This window comes from Cupressus sempervirens, chromosome 1 (assembly GCF_028749045.1).
Source record: "Cupressus sempervirens isolate cs-2001-9-10 chromosome 1, ASM2874904v1, whole genome shotgun sequence".
In the NCBI taxonomy this organism is placed as follows: Eukaryota; Viridiplantae; Streptophyta; class Pinopsida; order Cupressales; family Cupressaceae; genus Cupressus; species Cupressus sempervirens.
The window spans coordinates 898,159,760-898,186,906 of NC_143118.1; the positions used below are offsets into that span (position 1 = coordinate 898,159,760).

Here is a 27,147-nt window from a genome sequence, read left to right on the forward strand (position 1 = left end):
CTTTAATTTGTAAGCATAGATAAAACAGCAGTCACTTATTTCCAAAATGGATTGCATCTGTTTGTTTCTTTTTTATGGTAGGTACTTGAGCTCTCCTGGCTTGGTAATTTGTATCTTGAAAGAAACCAATCAATGATACCTCCTCAGCAATTCTACACAGCAATACAAGAGTGGTCACAAACTCCATTTGGTACAATCTGCAACAAGAAAATACTTTTATCATTTGATATCGCAGAAAAATTAAATATAAATGTTACTTTATTAAATCTATAGTCGATTGATAAGGAATTCATTTGAAATTTATACTCTGAAGCTGCATATGTACAGTATATTTTGCTTCGGTTAATTTAGAACTTAGAACTTTTCTAAGACACTATTTTGCTCTCTAGTGTTTATTTAACAATAGTGCTTAAGGTTTTGCTACCTTCTAATCTTTAAGTTTTTATCAAATTGTTCTAAAGTAGAGATTGACAAATATTATTGAAACTTCGTAACCTCTTCAGGGACAAAACTACCCTATACATGTTCTAGATAAATATTATGAAGAGAACAAAAAATATTATGCCAATTTAGGATAATCTATTCACATAATTACTGTTAAGTATAGCAGCAATAATGTCTTGAATAGCACTGAACCACAGGTGCATAGAGCACAAGATTAGTAAGAAAATCCTAAGTTACCGATTCGGATGCAGGTTCTGAAGCAGATGCGGGATGCATATGGACGCATGTATATATATATATATATATATGAATGTATGTATATATATACAGTTATACTATTTGATAACTTACTATTAATATTGCAAAATATACATTAATAATATATAGATAATTTTAATAAATATATATATATACATTAATAATATATATGTATAATTATAATATATGTATTATAATTAATAGTAATCAATTAATTTATAATTAACATTGCAAATTCTAAGAGTTCTTTAATTAATAATCACAGCCTTTCAATTTATACGCTTAATCTTTTTCTAATATATTGAACCTTCCTTTTAGCAAGTGTGCTTCGACTATTGTTTGATTGCTGAAGACATCATCATTTTAAAATTTATTATTAACAATAGTAATCACATCTTTCCTTATATACAAGCAAACAAGCATAAGTGTCTCATTTCCTTTTAATTGATGTTTCTTGTTTCATTTTGATGATTGACGGCATGAATGGAATCTCCTTTGTATAGATTTGACTAGTGCGATATATACTACCTATCATACTGCACAAACACCCAACCGCTAACATAGCTTCTAATAATGTTTTTATTTGTTCTTAATCACCATCGATTAAATAACAAGCTGAAAATATGTGTGATCAAACACGAGCTGCAAATAAGGATGCGGATGCGTCACAACAAAACTTGAGCTGGCCCTAACCGAGAAATGGAGAAGGCAAACGGGACCTGCAACACACAACAATGCATCCGAGTGGCACCCACAGGGCACCCGTCCGCCTCCAGTATCCATACGTATTTGCTTTGGCATCCACTACTTTCTTGGACACATCGATAACTTAGAGAAAATCTGATATAGCTTTAAAATGGGTTTGAGGAGTAAACAGTGAGTTTGGCATGGATTAGTGTTAATGTGTGTTTTTTTCCACTACAACATGCAGAATCAAATACTTTGTATTTCAAAATGAAACACCAAATCTCCAACTCTCTCTTGAATAAGGTCACTTCTTATGCTAAGCTTGCAAAGTAAGATCATGATATGACTACAAGGTTCTTTCAATTGTGGACTCGCTTAGCAAAATAATGTGATTTGTTGTAATCACTAAGGGGACTTACACTATTTCTCAAAAAACCATCAGCTTGTTTCTAAAGATTTGGCTTCACAATGTGCAATAAAAATACAGTTTTGATTTTCGATTCTCGAACTCTCAACTCAAACTTAACTTCTACTTCTAACTGTAAATGCAAGGAAGTATGGATGAATTTGGACTCTACTAGGTGCAATCCTGTGAGCAACTACCCACCTAGTACAAGCTTCTAAGATATATTCAAAGGATTTTCAAATCAATATCTCCTCTTCAATCCCATCAATGGATGAAAACTAAAGATTGAATATCAATTGAAGTACAATACTTCCAATCACAATCTAGCCAAATAAGGCACACAATCAGCAAGAGGCTAGTGGCCTAGTTTGTGCAAGTCAAGCAAGTAAGCATTCACAATTTCTTTCATCTAATTAAACTACTTAAGATAAGTCAATTCTATCTCGACAACTTGAAGCTGTTCTAAATTAGGATTTGAAGAAGACATACAACACTTAAAAGCAACATTAAGTAATTCACCATGAAGACCAAAAATAAATCACCAATCACTTTAATAGCATTATGGTGACAATTTCATCAAATTTCCTCCTACTCTACTCTAATCTAAAACTAGTTTCTCTCTCTAATGAATCTAACTCTTTACAAATGAGAAGGCCCTAGCATTTTATACTTGTTCAATTACAATGGACCAAGATTGATCAAGATCAAGGGCCAAGATTTATCTCTACAAACCCAAAATAGAGTTGTGAACCTATCATTCAATTGCATGAAGGCGCCACCCTGTGGGCCAATAAGAAAATTACAATGCTTTTGAGAGCCAATGAAAAAATTGTACACTTGTATAATACGATTGAATGTGCTTGTAACTTGAATTTTCTGATTGGTAGAAGACAACTAGGTGCCACATCAGCATTTTATTATGTCATCATGACCAATTCTTTTGGTGATGGGAAATATCTCTTGATACTGAACATTGTCAAGCTTTTGATTGTAATAGAATATTCCCAAATTGCTTCATCTTCTCAAATCTTCTCCATCTTCTTTCTTGGAAATCTTCTCATTGCCACAATATGAACTTGCTTTTAATTGTGCATTTGAATCTTGAACTTCTTGAAGTGATGAAGTCTTTTCATGTAGCTTGGATCCCTTCAAACAAAACTTGGATTTCCAAAGGAAATTCAAGTTGATGAAATTTCTTCCACTTACAGATTTTTCTGTCTCCTTGTTTTTTGCTTTCTTGAATTCCATCTTGATCTTAAAATTTAAATTTTCACTTTGATAATCTTAATTGGATCTCCTTCTCACTTGAAGTTCTTCAGCTTGATCTTGCTTGGAATCTTGGGTTTGACCTTGCCTTCATCTCATTGATTTCTAAGCTTCCTCTACAACAATTTTCCATGCAAAACAAGAGAGAAAAGCATTAAGTTCATGAAATGATGAAAGCAATATGAATGCATTCATAAAATAAAATTGCATCAATACCAAAATGAAAGGCTTTGGATCATGGATTTACTCTAGTTTTAAAGAAGCTACCATTCCTCTTGCAAACCTTGAAATGATATTATGTGAAAAATCTGGAACGTATATGTATTTTACAGTATATAATTAACCCAAGTTTTAGCCTTTCTGTAATAACCCCTAGCTGATTATAGTTCAACAATTTAGTTTTAAAAGCATCAATTTCCTTAACTAATCAGGAGTTTGACATTTAGTCAAACAGTTGGCAAGCAATTCCATAATCACACACACACATATATATGTTCTAATTTTTATCACAGCACAAAGAAATGTACTAGACTACTCATAATTCACCAGATGAATCAGATTTTCAAACTTTAGCATCAATAAATACTGATATAAACTCTCCTTCATGTTTTTGCAAACAGAATTCTGAATTGAAAATATTCCCAAGCAACCAATACAGAATCACAATAGAACTGAAATGATCTTATTAATTTTGCAAAAGAACTTACTGACAAAATTTGGTTTGCAATTTATTAACAGTAGAAAGTGACACCCAACAACAGAGATAGGGACATTCTAAAATTGCACTTACAGACTTGCAAGAAATCACCCAATAATAGCATACAGTTCTGAATTTTCCCCAGCGTCAAAGAGCATGGTATGTGTGCTTAAAATGCTGATAGACAAAGCGACCAAATGTTGGAGTTTAGTGTTAAGTAACATAGATCGTTTCTGCAAATGTAGAATCATGGCCATTGTTATTGATGATTTTCAAATACATATTTGAGGACTCATAAATATGAGGGGAGGAGATAGACATGTCTCTGTAGTTAATCATCATTAGTTAGTATATTAATAATATAAATAACCATATATATATATATATATATATATATATATATATATATATATATATATATATATATATATATATAAAGATGATTTACCATCAATAATGAATCTCATGATCATATCAATCTGACTGAACTACAACCTTAACACTCCCTCTTAGTTAGGGAGGATTGATATAGAACACATTATGCTCTTGAGTATATGAAGAGATCATCTCAGTATGATATTCCTAGAATGGTATATTTAAGTATATCAACATAAATCCATCAAAACACACACACACACACACATATAAATTAACATATATTACATATGGAATTGGTTTTGATTCACAATGAGGCTAAATTTCTCAACACTCCCTTTTTAGCAAGGAAGGAATTGAAGCACACATAATACAAGTTCAAATACCACCTTAAGTGTGGTCTATAATAAATTTTTGTCATGGTGTCTGGAAAGATCCGGCCCAAAGAGCTATAACAAATTGATCTTCATGGTGTCCGGCAAAATCCGGCCCGAAGAACTATGATGAGTTGGTTATCAAGGTGTCTGGCAAAATCCAACCCAAAGAACCATGATAACACATGCTCCTAGACATCCAACACATTTTGGTGCTACAGGTTAATATAGCATATCTAGGAGACAGGCCAAACTATTGATAAGATTGTCACCTTACAATAGTTACCTTATGTATGTTCATTATCATAACTTCAAGCAGTCCAATACAACAACTTAATGTAATGTTACGATAACAGGTCCAGCTATTGATAAGATCGTCACTTTTCAATAGCTCCCCTCTAAATATATACATCAATGATAGATCGTCACCTTTCATGACATAATCACAACAGCATCATGTAGTAAATCACATGATATCCACAATGAACCAAGTCAGAGGGTAGACCCACCATAGCTACTACTAGAGGGTGGAACAAGGGTTCTTGCCTCAGACTTCTCTCTCATAGAGGAGAGCATATTACAAAGAATTTCACTTAGAACTTCTCCTCATAGAGAGGATATCATCCACAAAGGATTACATCTCAAAATTTCTCCCTCCGAACAATGATCCTGGGAGGTCAGGTCCTGTAGTTACTCCCTTTGAGACTCTATTCACCCAAGGATGCCACTCAGAATCCCTCTGAAGCTAATATTAATCTTTCAACCTTCAATGATAAGTCGTTATTTCCTTATGATGTATACATGGGTAGGCCCATCAAAATCATGTAGCCACATACATGTATTTTTAGACTCCCTCTAAACATCGATCTTCTAAGCTCCTCGTATAAGGTTGTCTCTGATGAAGTATTAGACTCCCTCTTGATATGAAAGGATTCTTATATTCTCACTCATCAAGGATATTCGCTTCATGAGCCTCACTTTATCCAGCTAGATCATCAGATGACTAATGAGTAGATCAAAACATCTTTTGAAGCTACTATCATAAGATTGAGTCTACACAATATTTGGTAGCATGTGTAAGGTACCAACCTTCTTTTCCTACAAGAACATCCCTACACATAAAGGAAAAGATCAAGGAAAATAACTCTTATAGTACGAATGTAATTAAGAGAGAGAATAGAGTAAGTAGATAAATGTAATACTCAAAAAGGATGAATACTTACCTGTGCATCCTTGATACAAGTTACTTTACTGAAGGTCCATATCCATCAAGTCAGAAAATGCCTCTATATAATCATTTGTCAAACAATGAGAATGGAACATTGGTTTATATTTCCCCCCACAATGTAAAATTCCCACTCTCATATTGTTTGAACAATTTTTTTTACATTCCATGAAATATGGAAAACTTCTTTTTATTCATTCTCTTCTAAAGAACCATCAATAGTTCCCATCTTTCTTGTGGGTGGCCAAAACTCCATTGCAGATGTCCAATCTAGTGCTTATGGATCACAATCAATCTTCACAATGTCTATAAAGGTATATGAATTATTGATTTCATCTATTATTTTATAAATTTGTATGCCTTCTTTTGTTATAACCTATACCCATTATCTTCAGTGATGCCTCTATGATCATTGTCCCAATTAATCCAAGAAATCTAAAGGTGTTGTCTTTCTTAAAGAAGTCAAACATCTCAGAAATTGTTGTTCTAACTTCTCATTATTGTTCCAAGTAAACTATGTGGTTATTGTCTCTCTTTGAAATTATCCATCCCCAAATTTATAATTCGATGGCTCAACTTGAGTGCCAAGTTTTATTAGAATAAAAAATATTTGAATGTCAAACATCTTCTATTTGGATAGAAGGGTTGTGTCTCTTAAATAATGACGGGACATATTTCTTCTACTATTACATTTCTTCACAACTCAAATAAATCTTCAAATGTTGTGTTTTATGTTTGTATCGTGACTATGACATGCCGATAAGAGACTATATCATGAATCTCTTCTTACACATATTCATGCCCAAATTTTCATTGATTACCCTGGATTGCTTAAGTGCCTGGAGTTTGCGGATGGTGGTTTATTTTGTGTAAATGTTCTTATGCTCCCAACATTGTAACCCTCACATTTATCTCGAGTGGATCCTCATACTTACCTTGCGATAATATGGATTTTTGTGTTTCGAAGTGATGATAACTTTAGGCTTTCCCTCAAGGTAAAGTATTTTATACAAGCATTTTCCATTAAGTGAATCTCAGACCACTTCTAACATGAGCTCTTGGTGCAAACATCTAAAACCCCATCTGTGCCACCATATATTTTTCATGGCCACATAATTCATCGGGCACTCTCTCTCAATGCAATGTACGGCTTTGTTAACACTCATCAAGGATCTTTCGATGTTCTTAATGCTTCGTCAATATTCAGCTTAAAATTTGTGATACGATTTCACAAGTATACACTTTGATAGGAACCTCTTTATAATGTTTCTTTTGCGTGCCCTCTTATTATGACTTCCGCCACTTTAATCATTCCTAGCATTGGGATTGTGGTTTAACTGCAAACAAACCATAAAAATTATCATTGGATTTAATGATGGCAATTGGTATAGGTGGCAAGAACCGTTATAACCAAACCATGATCTATTTATCTGATGTGCAATATAGTCTTACTATAGTCTTACTGTCAAATTTAAGAAAATGTCATGAACTTTGAACTCATTAAAACCAACATTTAGAAGTCAATGCATTTCTCTCCAACTACATGTTACAATTTGCCCTTTCCTCCGTCTGCATTGAATTTATTACAAAACAAATATTATTTTAAAGGTTTGATTTTGTTGACACTACAGCCTATCTCCATGTCTTACCCACTGTCCGCTATGCTTGATCGAAAATGGATAACCAATATCGATTTATAAAGTTTGTAATCTTTATGTACAATAAAAATTAATTTTCTTCCTAAGGTATTCCATGTTTAATGCCTCCAATTTAATTTTTTCTCGATTTCATCACTACCTTCTTTTGATTTGCACCAACTAGTCAGATTAACCACGAGCTTGATGTCGAATCCCACTAGATTATTAATGACACCAGCTTTGAGAAACTCAACGGACACATCATAAATTTGTCTCTCCTCCTTGTCGTCTTAAGCATATTACATTCTTTGACAATGTAAGGGTGTGACAACTTTCCACTGGGTAGAATATAGTCAAAGTTGTCAACAAGATTAATCCGAGCATAGTAAACAACGCTTTGATGGTATTAACCTAAGCACCATAATCTTTGAAGTCTTCTCTTGATCTAACTAGTGAATGTATCGTCCTTGTATTTGACATGCTACCTTCAATAGGGATCATAGTTTTAAAGGAACGACAAGTGTATTACAGATTTGAGATGTGGGGAGCGCTTGTTTTGAGTAACAATTCAAACAATGAGAAATGCTGAAACATTATTTATTAGAATTCAAACCAATAAATTCATCGAGCACCTTTCACAAAAATTGATTTCCCCCTCGCATTCATTGGTAGTTCTCTTATTATAAGAATAATGATTGTTGCAAAAACATTGAAATTATTTTTAAAAAATCCAAGGACATGTCGATCCCTCTGTATTTTTTGTTCTGGTTTCTCCTATGATGGTCATGCTTTCTAACCCAACTAATTTAGTCTATCAATTTGAATCTATCTATCATGTATTTACTCTCTTTCCTAAATTTGTAGTTGGCTTTGATACCATGTTAAGTAACATGGATCGTTTCTACAAATGTGGAATCATGGCCATTGTTATTCATGATTTCCAAATGTAGATTTGAGGACTCATAAATATGAGGGGAGGAGACATGTCTCTATAGTTTTTGATTAAGGAAAACAGGATTTAATAGCGCCCTGAAACCCATGCAATAAAAAGTCCAGACATAAAGAGAATGCTTAAAGTAGCAACAGATACTAAAAGCAAACAAAAGAAACATCTCCCCACATAAAAAGACAGGAACCAGTAAAAAACCAAGAAGAGAAGACAAAAAGCCAAGCCATCCAAGAAAACTAGGGCGCTCAGGACATCTCTCTTAGCATTTATGCTGCATTGATTTCTAGCTCCGACAGTCTACCTGCCGCCTCCTTCATTTCTGAGTGCTCCTAGTCAAGATCCTGGGTATCCTTCTTCCTCATGCTGGATCTTGTGCGCTTCCTTGAGCTATCTTCAGGGGTCTTTTCCTTGGCGTTGTGGGGGGTCAAGTCCTCTTCCTTGTTGGTTCTGATGAGAATCTTGATATTCTCATTGGCATCTTTTAGAATATTGTAGCTTTGTTCTACAATGATCCGCATAGAACTCTCCATTATTTGGACCCTGTTTCTAACCTCCTCCACTCTATCATCCTTGCTCTTTTCTTCCTCTAAAATCCTGTTCTTCAAGCTGTAGTTTTCTCTTTCAAGGCTGCACACCCTGTACTTGAGGTCTTGGATTTCATGGAAAATCCATTTGGTAGTGTGGAAACTGGCTACAGCGTTGTTCTTAGCATTGTTGATGATGTCCATATTTGGGTGCTCCTTAGCTATGTCACTGAAAATGACCAGGGTCGGGTCAATTAATTCCTCAATTTTTATTTTACCTTCATCATCCTCTTTGACCTGTGTTCTTATTAATTCTCTGTTAAACCCCATCTTGGCCGATGCAGTGTCAAAGTTTCTCCACACCACATTTCTGTCTCTGCCCATAATCAAGCACTTGTATTGGCTAGTACCAAATTCCTCAAAGTCATGTTCATGGTCAGCTCTCTCATCTTGGTTGAGATCATCTTCCACCCCTTTCGCCTCAACCCCCTCTTTCTCCATCTCAGCCTCAGGATGTTTCCTTTTTTGGCCCTTGGAAATATTAACAGAGTCCTCTTTGCTTCTCAGAATTTTGATAGTGATGGTATTCTTTCCCTTTTTTCTCTTCATGCCTTCCCCTTCCCTAATCTCCTCGTTGCCTTCAGCACTATCCTCACCCATGTCCATGCCTTCGGCGCTTTTTTTATAGTCCCTGCCAAGGGAGGAATCAAGGTCGTGCATGGGATGAGGGTAGTATTCCTTTTATTTTCCCTTCTGATGGTTTGTTTCCCAAAGCCTCCCTTTGGAGAATCATCGTTCTCCAAATCAATGTGCATATCAAGACTATCTTCGATGTCCGAAGGCAAATGGTTCTCTTTCGACTCTTCAGAGTCCACTCTGCCCTTCTTACCCTCCTTTGACTTAATTGGTTTCCCCATTGTCCTAGCTTTAAAGAACTCATAAATTAAAAGTAACAGCCCCTCGTGGAGCGTCAGATTCCTAGTATGCTTCTTCTAATATTCATTGATGTTTTCATTCATAGAAGCGTAAAGATAAAAAGGGATAGAAATTTTGGCCCCATACCTGAAGTGATTGAGTATCACGAAATGGTAGGTGCATAGCCGATCAAATCTGGTATCCAGGGTGATGTATTTGATGATAGCTCGTAAAACCCTCCATAGTGGCTTGATGGAGCTCGGGAGATAATGGGTTCCTCTCTTCACAAGTGCTTTTTTCTCCTTTTGATCCTTAGTGAATTCCACTACTGCATGCCCCGAGATTTTTCGGTCTCTGTAGAATTTCTTTCCCGAGATGGGAATGCAGTGACCGCGGAGATGACATCCTCAGTCACCGTAAACTCTACCCCGTCAATAGTCACAATGCCCTCGTTCCAGCTTTTAACCATAGCCTTGGTAACCGAGGGTTTCCAGCCATGGAGCTTATCAATGAAGGTCGTAATTTTCCCTTTTTTCAGTATGTCCCAAACCTTGGACCGTCCGCGCCATTTCTTGGCTTCATCTTTTGTTTCCCACCTATGCCTTTCCCCAACCATGTTTTCCTCACTGCAAGCTAGAAAACCAGTTTCGAATCCCTTCAAATTCAAAGAAAAAGAGGCTCTTCTCGTTTTCTTGATCCAATTTTCCACTTTCTGAACTGTCTGAAATCTATCATAGTATTAATTAGATAGATATGATTGATGTAAGAAGTACGAGTGAAATTGTACTTCCACATCACGTTTCTACACATTCCCCATAAAGCACTAACTAGCATAATTAAATTACACATCAAATTTTTTACCACCCCCCATATTGATTTAGCGATCATAATGAATTTTTAATTATACCCAATCTTCTTGGGATCCTTTCTTGTTCAATCATGTCATTAATATCTAACAGGAAATTACCTTCCGTCCACTTTTCCATTTCATTGTACTTGACCCAATTTGCCAAGTTGTTCGCCACTTGGTTGGCCTCCCGGTACTCATGTGCCACATAGGTTTCTTCGAAAGTCTTGAGAAGAAGAATGCATTCCTCTATAATATTCTCTGTAGTCCATGTAGGTTTTTTCTTCTCATTTAGGCAGTCAATAATGTTTTTCAAATCACCTTCCAGCCATTGTTTTCTAACACCCATATCTTTAGCCAGCTTTATGGTATAGTGAGCCGCTATAGCCTTCGAATAGTGATTGGTTTGTGTTCCAAGGGGAGTAGCAACCGCAGCCATTCCTTTGCCAAAATTATTTTTGATAATTCCTCCCACACTAGCCTTTCTCAGGTTACCTTTGGCCTCCCCGTCAAAATTAGCCTTATACCAACCCCTCAGGCAACATCAACCATCTGCACCCATCCCTCTTACTTTTATCCCTTTCATTGGTGCCAAAAGAGGGGATGGGACCTTTGATATTAGAATAGTTTTCCAACAGAGCATTGAGACATTTGTGGAAAACCCCCTCAGCCTTAGTTTCCTTATCCTTGAATATTCTATTGTTTCACTCTTTCCAAACCCCCCAGCAGACATGGGGTAAGGTCCATCTCCACAGAACCCTGTCGTCACTGCTGAGCCTTCCTTGGTTCCATTGCTCAAAGACATCCAGAATGTTGGACGGAAAACACCAGGACATGTTGAAAAAAGATAGGAAAAGAGACCAGATTTTGTTAATGAAAGGGCAATGGATGAAAAGGTGATCAACACTCTCACATTGAAATTTACACAAAATGCATCTATTTGGCATCATAGTACCCCTCTTTGTAAGGTTATCCACCGTCAGGATGTGGTTTTGGAGCATAATCCAGAAGAAAACATTAACTTTCAGGATTAGCCCCGAGAACCAGGCTTTGGCCCACATAGGGGTAGGGCCAAAAGTTTGCATATTCTCATAGCCAGAGGCCACAGTATAAATGCCATTGACAGTCTCCCCCCATATTATGGAGTCTCTGTTGAGAGATAGGGGGATATGTCTAATCAGATCCATTAGTAGCTTGAGATCCTAGGATATCTTAGCAAAGTCAATCCACTCGTTCTGGTTCCTGTAGTCACTCACCCTGATCTCAAATCTATCAATACAAGCATTAGCCCATCTGTTAAAAGGTGCAATGTCCCACAGAGGGCCAGTACTCAACCAGTCGTCATACCAGAAGTTAATATCTTGTCCATTGCCAAGTTTACATTTAGCTTTGTCGAAAGCTAATCTCTTCGTCCTCAGAATGCCATTCCAAATAAAATAGCCCCTAGGTTCAAGGTCTCTGTTTATGAATTGTTCGAGATTGAGGTTTGCCATATACTTTAGCTCCAAAATATCTCTCCATTCCCCCTTGGTTTTGAAGATTCTCTAGATTTTTTTCGCTTGGAGAGCACAATTAACCTATTTCATCATCATTAGTTAATCGTCATTGGTTAGTATATTAATAATATAAATAACCATATGTATAATATATATATATATATATATATATATTATTATCTATATAATATAATATATGTAATATATATTATATATAAGAATATTTATCTAAAGATGATTTACCATCAATAATGAATCTCATGATCATATCAATCTAACTGAACTAAAACCTTAACATTTAGGTGCCCCCTGAAATGCACTTTTTGTTGTATAAATCATCCAGGTTGGCATCTAGAATCCACTGCAAAGTAATGCCCAGAATTGGTGCCAAATCGTCCAAGATGTAGGTAATGTTGGGACGTCAATATCAGGTGCTAAATACCTACGCCCAACTGCTGGAGTTTGATGCCAATAACAGGTTGAGGCAAAAAGGAACAGATCACACAAAAACTTTAAGAGTTGGATGCCCAGATTGCCTTTAACACTATTTTCTTCCAATAGACAATAGTAACAGGAATGAAAAATTTAATTTCCAGGTGTGCAAGTCGAACTCCCTCAATAAGCAATTGTAAAGCTATCAAACTACCTCAGTAACAATGACTTCCGACCACAGTAGACACAGCCAACAGAGGCCCTTTACAACCATATCATAAATAAATTCAACTCCACTCTACCTCAACAGTGGTTGAATGCACTTCTCAGAACTCCAGACCCTTATACCTCAGCAAGGGCAACAAAATTCAAAACCTCGGAAAAGCCACAAAGACAACAAAAACAAATAATATTCAATGGATGTTTTTTCCATTGAAATAGGCTTGTACTTATAAACCCTTGTTGGCAAAAGTTTCCAAAAGAACTCAGCTCCTGAAACTTTCCGACACAACTCTTTTAAAATATATCTCTTAATAACATTATTATAATAAAATGTTATTATTATAACAAAGTGACTTTAATAATTAATCAATAAATATAAGCTCACGCAATTAGCAACCACATCCACTGTAGGTGACGACTAACTATCAGAGCCACCCACAACACTACCAAAAATAGACTTACTAAAAATAGTAAGTCCGCAATTGAGACCCTCTAATCACCCTATCGGCTCAGGAGGGTCGCTATGATGAGCTAACTCCATTAACTACACAAGCTTGCCAAAAACGGGGACATGACACTTTCCTACCACCTTTTACTCCCAGGATTTGAAGAAATCTGCCTTAAGAGCCCCTAAAATTGTTGCCTTCCTAAGAAATTGTTGTTCTCACAAGTTAATTTTCTGCGTCTTCAAGGCAATTTACTCCTTCAAACCAACAAAAAACACCCTATTTAACTTATTTTCCTTTCCCCCGAGGTTAATTGGGTCAAGGCAAGATGATGACATTAAAACATTTAACTATCCTTAATAAAAATTGTTGTGGATTAACTCTTGGTCAAACCTCTTCCTAAGGGCAGAATTTCCATGTGGGAGAGGAATTTGAAATTCCTTTTTGGGGGGTGGAATCCGCCAGCCTAAGAGGAACATTTCAAGTTTACCAATTTGTCTCCTTCAATGCCTTCAAAACACCTCTTCGAATCACATTATCAACCTCTTGCATGTTCTGATTTCACTATCACCACTTTGGAAAGCCAAGAAAATGTTTCATTGCCATCTTATCAAGAGGCGGAATTCTTGATGCTAAGACTCTAGAGGAATCAAGATTCCTCTGAGGGTGGCGGAATCCACCACTCTCAAAGGAAAACTCCTCATCTTAATTTTCCTCCAACACCTTAATCTCTCCAAATTTGTCCCATACTTAGTCTTCTTTTTTCCTTTTGCTCACCTTTCAAATCAGCCAAGTTTATCATTTGCACTGAATTGATTATTCATTTTCATATGGAGGGGAAGATTAGGCTCTTAAGAGGAAAGAGGATTCCTCTTTGGGTGGCAGAATTTGCCACCCTTAGAGGAATTTTCCTCAGTCACCCCCAATTTCTTCCAACAGTCCCTTCAAACTAGTTTGATCGCTTTATTATTCATCTTGATTGGAAAGAATTATGTTTCTAAAGCCAAAGAGATTGTTAAAATTTCGGAACCACAATAGCAATAACACAAATATCAGAAATCTAAGAACCCAAATAAGAGACTGACACAAATCATTTACCCTGGTAAAACCCTCCTACTCGAGGGAAAAACCCAACCACACAGAAATTTGATCCTCTATTGAGTAATAACAAATGTCAGATACACACTTATCAAAAAAAAATGTCAAATACAATGCTCAAAACACATGCTGAGATGTTTTTTTTCAATCAACTCCAACAATATTTAACTACATATATAACAAAGAAGAGGCCTTTTGATATGCCATAGCAATGATTCTTCAACTTCGAACTTTTCCAATTTTGAAACAAGTGGCTAATAGTATTCACATCTTCACACGAAAGTTCTTCAAGTCTCCAAGCGGTGGACCCTTTGTCTTCTCAAATGGTGGTCTCTTTGAATACCACATGCACGACCCTCCACATACTAGACACGGGAGATATTATTATATTATCAACATATGACTCCTCAAATTCCACATCGGGTCTCTCCAACTACCGAGAGACTATTCAACAACTACTAAAGCCATATCTTTAAGCTCTCTACAAGTCTACAGGCATGAAGGAGCTCTCTTGCAGCTATCATAAACATTAACACTCCCTCTTTGCAAGAGAGAGATCATTTATATGTCATAGTGTGTCTAAACCTGACAAGTACAATGGAGCTACACCCAAAAAATGTCAATAATAAAATCTCATCACTAATTTTCTCAACATAATATTTTCATCTCAGCATGACATTCACCATGACTACTCCCAAAGGGTGAAAGAAATACAAAATCCAAGTCATGGATTCTCATACATGACTTCCACCATAGCTACTCCCAAAGGGGAGAACAAGGGTTTTTATCTCAAACTTCTCTCAAAGAGAAGAATGCATTCATAAGGGATTGTACCTCAAACTTCTCCCCCATAGAGAAGAACTCATTAACAAGGGATTGCACCTCAAACGTCTCCCTCAAAGAAAAGAATTCATAGAGATTGCACCTCGAACTTCTCCCAATTTCCACCAACATATAATGTCCTTTCAAACTCATTTGGTTGCTTTCTTATTCATCTTGCTTGGAAAGGAAAGACTTATGTTTCTAAGCCAACAAGGTTGTTAAGATTTGAGAACCGAAATACCAATAACACAAATATCACAAATCTAAGAACACAAATAACAGATTGACACAATCATTAACCCCGGGAAACCCTCCTACTCAAGGGAAAAAACTAGCCACACCAAGAAATTTGATCCTTTATTGAGTAATAACAAATGTTAGATACAATGCTCAGAACACAATGTTGAGACTTTTTTTCAATTATCTCCATCAACATTCAACTGCATTTATAACAAAGAAAAGGACTTTTGATATGCCATAGTAATGGCTCTTCATCTTCAAACTCTTTCCAGTGTTGAAACGGGTCACTAATAGTATTTGCATCTTCACACAGAGACTCTTCACATCTCCAAGTGATGGACCCTTTGTCTTCTCAAATGGCAGTGTTTTTATATACCACATGTATGACCCTCCATATACTAGATGTTGGAAATAATATTATATTACCACCATGTGACCTCTCAAATTCTATGCGGGGTCTCCCCAACTGCCAAGAGAGTGTTCGACAACTATTGAAGTTAGAGCTATCAGATTTCCACAATCCATCAGTATTGCTATTCTGTTTTCTGGATTTGATTGTGTAAACAATTTTTATCATCAATGTTTCAGATCACACTACGTGATCCATCATCAAGATGTTCATGCAAAAGAAGAGAGGAGAAAAGTTAATGACGGATCACGTAGTGTGATCCGAAACATTGATGATATGAATTGTTTACACAATCAAATCCGGAAAACAAAATAGCAAAACTATTGAAGTCATACCTTTAAGCTCTCTACATGCATAAAGGAGCTTTCTCATAGCTACCATAAACATTAATAGAGGTAAGGCAGAATTCAACATGCTTAGAGGAATTTGGATTCCTCATCGAACCTCAACCTCCTTTACACAAAAACTTGGTAAAATTCACCTTATCTTTTCACTCCTTAGGTCAAATTGTTATCAAGTTGAATTTCATTCAAATCTAAGGCCTTTGTTTCAATCTTTCTCACATAAGGGTCGAAATTCTAAGGGGTGGGAAGAATTTTTCTCAAGGTATGGCAGAATCTGCCAAGCTTTGAGGAATTTTCACTCAAACTTCACACTCAATATCCAATATCAGCCTTATTTCACTCATAGCAATCCCAATTAGGGTGTTGTGATGATGTATGATCACTCCAAACTAGGACGGAAATTTCAGTGTTGTACAAATTTTCCTCAAGACATGGTGGAATCTGCAAACCTTAGAGGAATTTTCCTCTTCCATTACAAAATTCCTACAAATTGCTTACTTATCATGCTCTTCAAACCCAATTTCCATCCCCTTGTGATGAAATGAATTTAGCCCAACCTCAAGATCACTTTTTCAAGTCCAAGTTGAGGGCGGAATTCAGGAGGCTCAGAGGAATTTTCCTCTGGGGTAGGCGAAATCTACCATGCCCAGAGGAATTTTCCTCTTTGCAACATAATTTCTACACTTAGTCATTTTTCAGCTCAGAGGGCAGGAGGATTTATATAAAATATAACATTTTATATTTTATATAAAATTTGTCAAGATGTTTGGTTTCAGCCACATAGGAGTTATGATAAAGATTCTAGATTTTGGAAGTTTTAAAAAAATTCCAGACTTAGCCAATTACCTCACACAACCTTTCCTAACATTCTAATATCAGACTGAAGCTGGAATAAGGATTTTCAAAAGGTTCTAACTAATCTCATCACAAATCACTTGATTGCAATTGGCCTTTCATCAATGGGCACCCCACATTGGATACAGATCAATATACCAATGAAGTACTGATTTCAGTATACAAAGAGTAATGTGATTATTGGGCTGAGAATATTATTGACTGTGTATATGGAAATAAATCACAGAGGGATGATATGTATACTCACAGGTTGGAACATGGGATCCGAGCTCAATACTTACCTTCTTAGAGTGAAATAGTATCATTAATATGTGATATTGTGTATAGGAATCACACTGGATTGTGAGTTTGCTGTGTACACTCCGATTGATTGATGCAGATGTCAATATTGCCATATCTCCAAATATCACAGAAATATGCTTAAAAGAATGTCTGCAATAATATTGTACTGAGTCTAAGATGTATGATGATGCCATTGAGGATCAACGCAATGCCATTGTAAGACATTTATTTGATATCTAAACTTCTCAGGTTGATATATGCTAAGGCACTTGAAAGCTGCCTAAGAAAAGAACAATTTTGACCATTTTGCTAATGAGAAAGCTTAAAAGGAAGTCGTAAAGAAAGACAATTGTAGACAAACCAGTCTAAATATGAATCAAGAGAAGTTCACTATGGCATCCAAAAGGACTAAATTGAGATTTTACCGGTACATCAATTTCTATTGTTATATTTTTGCTGAACAAGCTTTAACTGTTGCATGCTTATACACTATAAGCTAAGATACAGATGTTTCAAGTTATGAAAGATCGTTTTCTGCAAATGTAATATCATTGCCATCATCTTAACGTGTTCCAAATGCAGATTTGACTTATAAATATGAGAGGAGACATGTCTCTATGGTTACATCATTAGATAACACATTAACAATAATATAGATAACCATATATATATTTAAGTAGATATATTTTTCTAAATGACAATTTCTCAATAACCATGAAAGAATTATCTTCAGGTCAATTCAATCCGACTAAAGCTACAATCTTAACACTCCCTCTAAGCTAGGGAGGATTATTATATAACACATTATGCTCTCAATCATATGGAGAGATATCATCTCAATATGATATTCCTAGAATGGCATATCAACGTATATCCATCAACTTAGATGTTATCTTTCAATATAATCAAAAGTATGATTCAACAAGAATTATCAATATGATATCCATCATACTTATATTCTTTTGGCATGCGCATTGGCATCAAATTCTTGATGCCTACCAAAAGAATATGTTATATCTTAAAAGGATGTGTGTTATCTAATCTCTAGTACTCCGAGACAATAGCTGAATGTAGTCTATCAGATAACAAAACAAGAACAACAACTATAGTATCATTAATGTCATGAATCGACGCTTGACACATGAGAGGAACTATCAGAGTATATATATTAATATATACAGTCCGATTAGGGCATGATCATAAAGTATCGATTAGCATGAGATATCAATATGTGACGTAAATTAAACATATTCATATATGTATGTATATGTATTTAAATATGCATGTATATACATATACATACGTATATGTATGTTCCATATACTGATATCCAACAAGAATTATCAATATGATATTCATCATACCTATATATTTTGGTATGTACACTGGCATCCAATCCTTGATACGTACCAAAAGAATATGTTATATCTTAGAAAGATGTGTGCTATCTGATCTTCAGCACTCTGAGACAACTGAATGTAGTCTATCAGATAACAGAACAAGAACAACAAATATAGTATCATTGATGTCATGAATCGATGCTTGATACATGAGAGGAACTATCACACTAAATATATTAATATATATAGTCTGATCAGGGCATGATCATAAAGTATCGATTAGCATGAGATATCGGTATGTGAAGTAAATCAAACATATTCATATATGTATGTATATGTGTTTACATATGCATGTGTATACATGTACATACGTATATGTATATTCCATATATTGATATCAAGTCCAACCAAAGCTATTACTTTAACACTCCCTCTTAGCGAGGGAGGATATGATCAATTTCTTCATCTTCATAATCTCATCTTTGAGTTTGCATAAAAATGCTTATACACAATTCTATCCCTTTAAGAATATATACTATCTAATTTCTAGCACATTCCAAGACACAAACATGGTCGATCAAATAATCAGTCTTGATCTCATAATTTCTGGCTCAATCCAAGACTATCATGATTTACTTATCATCATGACTTCCGGCACAGTCCAGGATAGCAAGTTAATGTAGTCTATCATGACAATGGATCAAGAATACAGCACAACAACCAAAGTATCATGATTTCCAGTTCATTCTAGGACAACAATTTAATGTAGCCGATCATGATACATTTTCTTAACATGATTACCAGCACATTCCAAGACAACAAATTTATGAAGTCTATCATGATAAAATGGTCAAGCTATTGCTAAGATCGTCACCTTACAATAGTGACCTCACACATATATCAAATGAAAGATCGTCACCTTTCATGACATAAATCACAACAACATCGTGTAGTAACTCACATGATATTCACCATGAACCAAGTCAGAGGGTGGACCTACTATAGCTGCTCCTAAAGGGTGGAACATGGGTTTTTGCCTCAAAATTTTCTCTCAAGGAATTTAACTTCAAACTTTTCTTTCATAGAAATCCCGTTTACAAGGAATTGCACCTCGTGATTCTCCCTCTGAATAAAAGATCCTAGGAAGTTAGATCCTCTAGCTATTACCTTAGAGGCTCTCTTTGTCCAAGGATGCCTGTGATAAACTGTTAAACTCTCTCTGAATCTCATATCAATCATCGACTTTCTAGTAATAAGTCGTTACTTCCCCATGATGTACACAGGGATGGGCCCATCCAAATCATGCAGTCACACACATTATTTTTAAACTGCCTCTGAATATCAATCTTCCTATGTTGCCTTAGAAGAAGTGTTACACTCCCTCTTAATGTAGAAGGATACTCATAATCTCAATCATCAAGGATATTCACTTCAAGAACCTCACTTTATCCTGCCTGATCATTAGATGGCTAATCACAGCTTCTTTAGAACTATTGTCATAAGATTGAGTTTTGCACAATATGCCTAATGTACCATTCTTGTTTTCCGTGTACATCAACATCCTTGATATTAATTGCTCCAGTGAAGGTCCATATGCATCAATTCAGGAAAATGCCTTTAATGGGAATGAAACATTGGTTAAGGTGTTGGCCTGTTCTAGCTTGTAATTATATTATGATGGTGGTCTGTTCTCCCCTGTTGGCACTTGTGGTAATGCCTGTGGTTATACGATTGTGCCTGTGACCAAATTAGCCACGTAGGCAATTGCACAGGTGAGCAGATTCAATTCAGAATGAAAAAGTTTCCAAGTCCACTCCTTGTTTGTTTCCAGTTCAGACTATGTTTTACCATGTTCCTCTCCTCTATAATGTGGTTAACGGTTGTATGTTGTGTCGTATATAAAACCACTGATACCCCAATTCTTTGCCTAGTAATGAAGTGAATGATAGCATTACCAACCAAGCAAAAAATAAACATTAATTCCTCTGCTAGCTATAGTGAAGAGTAATTTCTTGTCTTCTGCATCAATCAATTAGGCTCGGGATGGCACAATAATTATTTACACTTTGACCTCCCAATAGATCGTATGTATTTTGCATACTTCAGCCTATGTTGGTAGATAATAGTTTCACCACGTCTGTTTAATATAAATATTTGCATAATCTTGTCCACTTTTGCTGATGAATATTTGTCCAACGTTGACAGGGTAGCAGTTGGGTATCATCTCCAACTTGCTTGACATAGTACAACCTTCTCTAGTTAATCTTCATTCTTGTTTTTCCCTTCTCAGAACGGGGATCGTATGAATGTTCCATTGTAGGTATTGAAGGTTGTCTCCATTGATGATCACACAAGAACTACACAGGTAATGATTCCTCTCTCCTTAGTCTTCTTCTGTCACCTTCGATGTTCCAAATTCCTTTCTTATCTGTGTTTTCATGCTTGAATCCATGTCATATGTAACTCCCCTCTACACATTATATATACATGCCATCGAATAACAGTGACTTATTAATCAATGCAGCGATAGTCACTGTCTTGATAAATCATCGCTGCTTACTAACGAACTTAACTTTTAATTTTTTCTTGGATTGGTGTGGCCCAATTCTCTTTAACGTTGATGTATTCACAGTATGAAAGTTCCTCCTTGTTCTCCTAAAAACAGTTATCACTACTGTCTATTTTACTACTAATGCAATTGGTGGCCTTAGTTCATACTCCTGAATATCGTTGAAATTCTTTTCTTCCACCCGATTCTATCCAGCCAATTCTCTGTGTGCAATATGCCTCTCCATATATGTTGTTCAATCTTCCTGTCTATTCTTCTCTCGTTTTGTATGCATTTGCAGTCTAGTTCTGATACCATGTTAAGTTATAAAAGATCGTTTTCTGCAAATGTAATAACATTGTCATCGTCTTGATGTGTTCCAAATGCAGATTTGACTTATAAATATGAGAGGAGGAGACATGTCTCTATGGTTAATCATCATTAGATAACATATTATGATATCAACAATAATATAGATAACCATATCTAAATATATAATATTATATATATATATATATAGAGTGTGTGTATATATGATATATAATATAGTGTATATATATATATATGAAGATATATGAAGATATATTTGTCTAAATGAGAATTTCGAAACAACCATAAAGGAATTATCTTCAGGCCAAATCAATCCGATTGAAGCTAGAATCCTAACAGTAATAAAATTACGATCTTTTCATAACTTGACAGGATGCAGCCAGGAAAGCAGTGGAGGTGGAAGCAGATGCTGGGGGAGGCAGAAGTGGATGTTGGGGAGCCCTGTGGATGCCTCCCAAAAGCCCTGGGCAATTCTTGCTCTCTCCTTATTATCATCCATGCTTTGTGCCTTCAGGGTAATTCTTCTGCAAATCCTCTCAGGAGAAGGGACGTAATCGCAAGGCGTCTAGGCCATGGCAAAAGGTAGGAATGATCACAGTCGCTGCCTTATAAGGAATTATTTACTGACAGTTAATGGCAGATTGCTGCTAAAGAACATTGTTGCCTTCACCAAGATTAGGACCACTGCCAAATGATAGTTTTGCTGCAAACTCTGAGTGCCTTTGCTGCTTATTGGAGGCAGGTCGCTGCTGAATAAAATGCAGAGACGAGCTTGATCTAGAGAGGTGGTGAACCGAATTTTTCATGCCTCTTTATGTAGGCTTGTAAAATTGAGGCGGCTCACTCCCCACTGCAGGCCAACTTGGCTTTAAAATATTTAAATTAATATCAATTAAGGAAGAGAAGAGTATTGATTAATATAATCATGTCTGGACTAATGCCTAAGGATATTGTTATTTTATAATAAAGATATTATATTATATATATTATAATGCATAATATATTATATGTACAATATTTTTATTTTTAATATATAATATATTAATACATAATATATTATATTATAATGTATAATATTAAATTATAATATATATATATTTTTAAAAACGCATCCAAAACCCAAAAAACAATTTGCACATCCGCGCGCCCGATTCTCCCACCCACATCCACGCCCACGCCCGAATCAGCAACTTAGACTATAAGTGAAACCTCAGGCATTTAATTTGCATATTTCTTCCCTCTAAAGATTTTCCACAGTCCATTATGAGAATTGATTTTCTAACTTTTTAATATTTGATTGCCGAACAAAATCTACTCCAAAGTTTTAATATTAGGCAAAAGATTGCACTGGTAGCTTTCATGACAGAGCTTTTTCTCTCTCTTTTCTCTAGTGGGTTGTTGCAACTCTCTAGTCAATCTATCGTTTAGTCTTCAAATCCAATATTTGTAAGTTGCTGCAATTAAAAACTCACATAGTATTATTTGCTTTGCAACTAAGTAGACTTTCTTGGGTTTCTGGCACCGAAAATTATGCAGTGTTCCCCTTCGCTACTTGTGCAGTTCCTTTTCAAATAGTTATCAATTCCTAGGAGAACACTGCATTGCCAACTAAGTAGCTACCGTCTGACAAACAAAATAGTTTATAGATAAATACCTACCCACAAAAGATTAATACCATCTCAACATTCTGAATTATAGATTCAGAATTCACCCTAAATATTACTGACCAGATCTTCAATACAATAATAGATAGTATTCAAGAGAAAAGAAGAAATTTGTTTTCGAGAATTCATCATTGACAACAGCTCGATTTATATAATATTGCATCTAAAGCTATTCGTGTATATTTATTTTTGTTTGTTACCTTTTCAGTGTAGTTTACTTCTTTTGCCTTTTCCAAGTATGATTTGAAACTTGGAAAAGATGAAGATGCAAAAACCAAATTAGGAGGCTGGATAATATTAGAGAGGACAAAAAAGGGGCAAGAGCATACAACTTATTGAAGACCCTCAAAAATACTGAAACAAATGTATGTTATGTTGTTTCCTGCAGGGTTGTTGTCTATGCAGGACTTGGCATGTTATGATAGAAGCACGAATGAAGCTTTAAGTTGCATTGCAGAAGGAAATAATTCAAACTACAGAATCAGTGCCACAAAATCGTTGGTAGGACTCTAATGTTTCCGAATTCAGCAATTTTAAAAATCAAAAGCATATCGCAACATGGTGAAACATTTCGAATTTGTATTAGAATTCATGAGAATTTCGCAGATTGAGAGATATCTTTCCTTGTAACATGATTCCGCTTTGTTAAACTTCATGTACAGCTTTTCGCAAATGGTTTGGGTGCCGAGACAAAGCCAAACTTGGACATGATTAAGCAGACAAGGAATGCACTTGACAGTGCCAATAGAAGACATTTTAATGGAACCAAACTTACATATGCGTATGGCTATCCATATCTGTTTTTTGAGCAGTATCTTCATAGCATAAAAGACATGCTGACCGTTGTGGGTTTTGCCTTGGGTATGCTCTGGAAACCAATTACTCAAAAAGAGGCATATATATCAAATTTAACTTTATTATTGCTGTGTTTGATTCGGTACAGTCCACAACTCATTACACAGACACTAACCTCACACACTTAAAAGTTTTGAAATAGCATAAAAGTAACCATTGCGTGACGTAGACCATGTCTGTTCAAAGGCTATAGCTATCATCACTCAATGTTCTCAAGCAATATAATCCAAGGTTTTTATTTTCTCTGCAGTTGGAGTCTTTGTAGCAGTCCTCTTATTTCAATGCAGTTTTACCATAGCTTTAATGATAGCCATAGTGCTGCTCATGGTGGATGTAGAAGTATTCGGTTTTCTATATGTCATTGGTGCCAAATTAAATTGTAAGTTTAACCCCTAATTTATTAGCGTGTGCAGTGTACAACATTATTCTACTCTTTTAGTTTCTTTATTTTTTTTATTTTTAAATTGCTCTTTCATGTATACCTGTACCCATATTTGAATTATTCTTTGAAAAAAAAATGTTGGCACAAATTCCCTGCCACTCTCTATATGAGAAATAACATGAAATGTATTTTCTGGATGGCAGCTTTGTCCCTGGTCAACCTGGGTATTGTGGTAAGTCAAAATTGATCTGTGTTATCTGATACGACCAATCTTTCCATATAACAGTGATGTATTCCCATTCTTGCATTAATTTAGTCTTCCGTAACTAGAAATATATTTTGAATGCTACCAATTCTTAAATGTCCAATCATTTTTATGCTTAAGATGATGTTAGTAATCATGATTTTGTATATTTTACACATATTCAAAAGGAAACTAGAGAATTCTACAATAAATACCTCTTATGAAGCTTATGGGGCCTTATTTTACCAACAGATTGGCATGTCATCAGAATTTACCTATCTGGCTCGTTGCTTTCTCGTTATAGATGGAACAAAGAATGAGAGGGTGGGGCGAGCATTACAATGGACATTTGAGCCATTGTTGCATGGCCTTGGGACTCAAATTGCTGCTACCTTGCCCCTCATTTTTCTAAAGTAAGGCAATTGCCTCTATTTTCCATAAACATGACATCTAATTGTTCAATTTCTTTTCTTTGAAATTTAGGTAAACTAAAGGAAATAATGCTGACTGCCAATGTTTCTTTTACTATACAAAATATTTAGCCCTCTCCAAAAGGGATGATTTTGTGGTTCGCGGCGTGTGAAAATTGCTGCAGTGACGTTTGTACTAGGATGATACCCCATTCTTTACTCCTGGTGAAACTGAATTTTGAGGTTTTTTAAATACATGAAAAAGGAGTAGAGAAATCGTATCATGGAGATGGAGGACAGACAAACACTTACTTTAACTCTCTCAGTTAATTTTACATAAGAGAGAGTTAAATGGTAGCATGGATATTGACTGCTGATTTTATTTAAATACATGGCAGAGAACAGGATATTGAATGATTTTTACTTTTTTATATGCAAATATGGACAGGCAAAACGCATCTTTACTTTAAGTCTCTCTCGTCAAAATCATGATGAAAATCATTCCTTGGTTATCTCGATGCAAAAAAAAAAAAGCAAGAAATTTAATAGTAACTTTATATATGAGCGTATTTCTGCTGGGTGGATCTCTCGTTTCTAATTATCAGGGTTATTAAAAGTTGTGGTTCTTTGAGTACATTGAGGAAAAACAAGTAAATCGTGTAATCATTTATTTTTTGAAAAATATTAGTCGTTTAAGGGGGCCTTCCTAGTCACGGCTGAGATTTTTTTTGGAATGTTTAAAGTCAAATAGTGTCATGAATCATAAAATGTATTAAAGTTTAAAATTTTGAATTCCTAAACTTAAGGAAGTTTGGAGGATTTTAAATTTAAAATATCAAATAAAAAAATAAAAACTTTTCTTTAAACTTTTCTTTCTTTTCAATTTTTTTATTATTTTTTGTTAACATGTGGCACAAAGTTTTCCTAAGCTGGTGGGGCTATGCACCCCATTTTCACCCGCTCAAGTTAAGAGGGTTAAAAAATAGGGGCTCCTATTTTGGTTGATAATCCTTTAGCTTCCAAGAAAAAATCTTATGGAACTTCTATCTCCTAAAAAATAGAGCCCAAGTCCCCCTCATAAGACCCCTGCCTTACAAACAGGGAAACCTAATGAAAACTAAATCAACACATACTGTGAAGTTTTGCAAACGTTGCCAAAATAACTGACATATGATGTTTTTTTTCCTTTGACTTGAATTGCAGATACCATGCATTCAGACTGTACTATTTTGCTATGTTCACGATCATGGGCGTTTTAGGGTTTCTGAATGGTTTTGTGCTCTTACCTGTTTTGCTCACTTGGTTGGGACCGCCACCGCTGCCTCATGTAAAAGGAGGACACGCAGACAGCATCAACGAAACAGCGTCAGATGGCCACTCTACTGGAAATGGACACGCAGATACCCCTGCAAATTACGACAAGCCGAATGATGATTCCGTCACCTTCTCCCAAATTCCCATCCTAACAACCGATATTGACAATTCAAACAGGGCTTGAATCCCCGGCATTGTTTCCCTCGATTTTAATGAATTTCGAACAATTATTCATGGTCTTCGTTTTTATTTCAGAGCAGAAGAACTGGACACATGGGATTGAAGCCGGCTGCTTCACGTTGCATGTTCTGTAGAGGTTCGAAAACAAATTTGTCAAGCTATTATATTGATTAGTAGAGATATTTTTCTACGGCAAGTGAAATTATGATACACCTATAGTTTTGGAGTGAAATTTATTGATTTGTTTATGTGTATAATTTATAAGTGGAGATATTTTTCTACGGCAAGTAAAATTATGATAGCTGATTATTTGCTATCATGTGTACTTTTGGAGTCACAGTCAAATTTTTTGACTCATATTTCTGTTTATTGTATAAATTGTCCTTGTAGAAATCCATATTTGGAATATGACTGAAAGGTCATCAGCATCTTAATACAGCATTTTCGGGTCAGTGGTGTTAGAAAATGAATTCCACATTTCCATCTAACTTGGTGGAGAATGTGGATTCATCAAAGAATTCTGAAAATTAAGTTTGATGTAATAATTGTTTTGTCTGAATTAAAATCTAATTTATTTATAATTTTCATATTTAGATTTTTTAAAGTAGTATATGTTTTCAATATATTAAT

General features: G+C 35.4%; 1 protein-coding gene and 1 long non-coding RNA gene across 2 annotated transcripts in view; one reads left to right on the forward strand and one right to left on the reverse strand.

Moving 5' to 3' along the window:
• LOC149580752 (uncharacterized) overlaps positions 1-26,580 on the reverse strand; it is a 164,720-nt gene extending 138,140 nt beyond the window's left edge. The window contains exons 1-2 of the long non-coding RNA XR_016354202.1: positions 26,310-26,580; positions 1-197 (exon numbers count right to left, since the gene is read on the reverse strand). This is a non-coding gene — a long non-coding RNA (uncharacterized LOC149580752). The remainder of the gene's footprint in view (positions 198-26,309) is intronic.
• LOC149580753 (uncharacterized) lies at positions 88-26,774 on the forward strand. The gene is made up of 7 exons (XM_089793431.1): positions 88-190; positions 23,521-23,633; positions 23,795-23,993; positions 24,238-24,366; positions 24,573-24,601; positions 24,866-25,026; positions 26,227-26,774. The coding sequence occupies exons 1-7, from the start codon at positions 133-135 to the stop codon at positions 26,519-26,521; spliced, it is 984 nt and encodes a 327-aa protein (XP_089649557.1). The 5' UTR covers positions 88-132; the 3' UTR covers positions 26,522-26,774.
• The last annotated feature ends 373 nt before the right edge of the window (positions 26,775-27,147 follow it).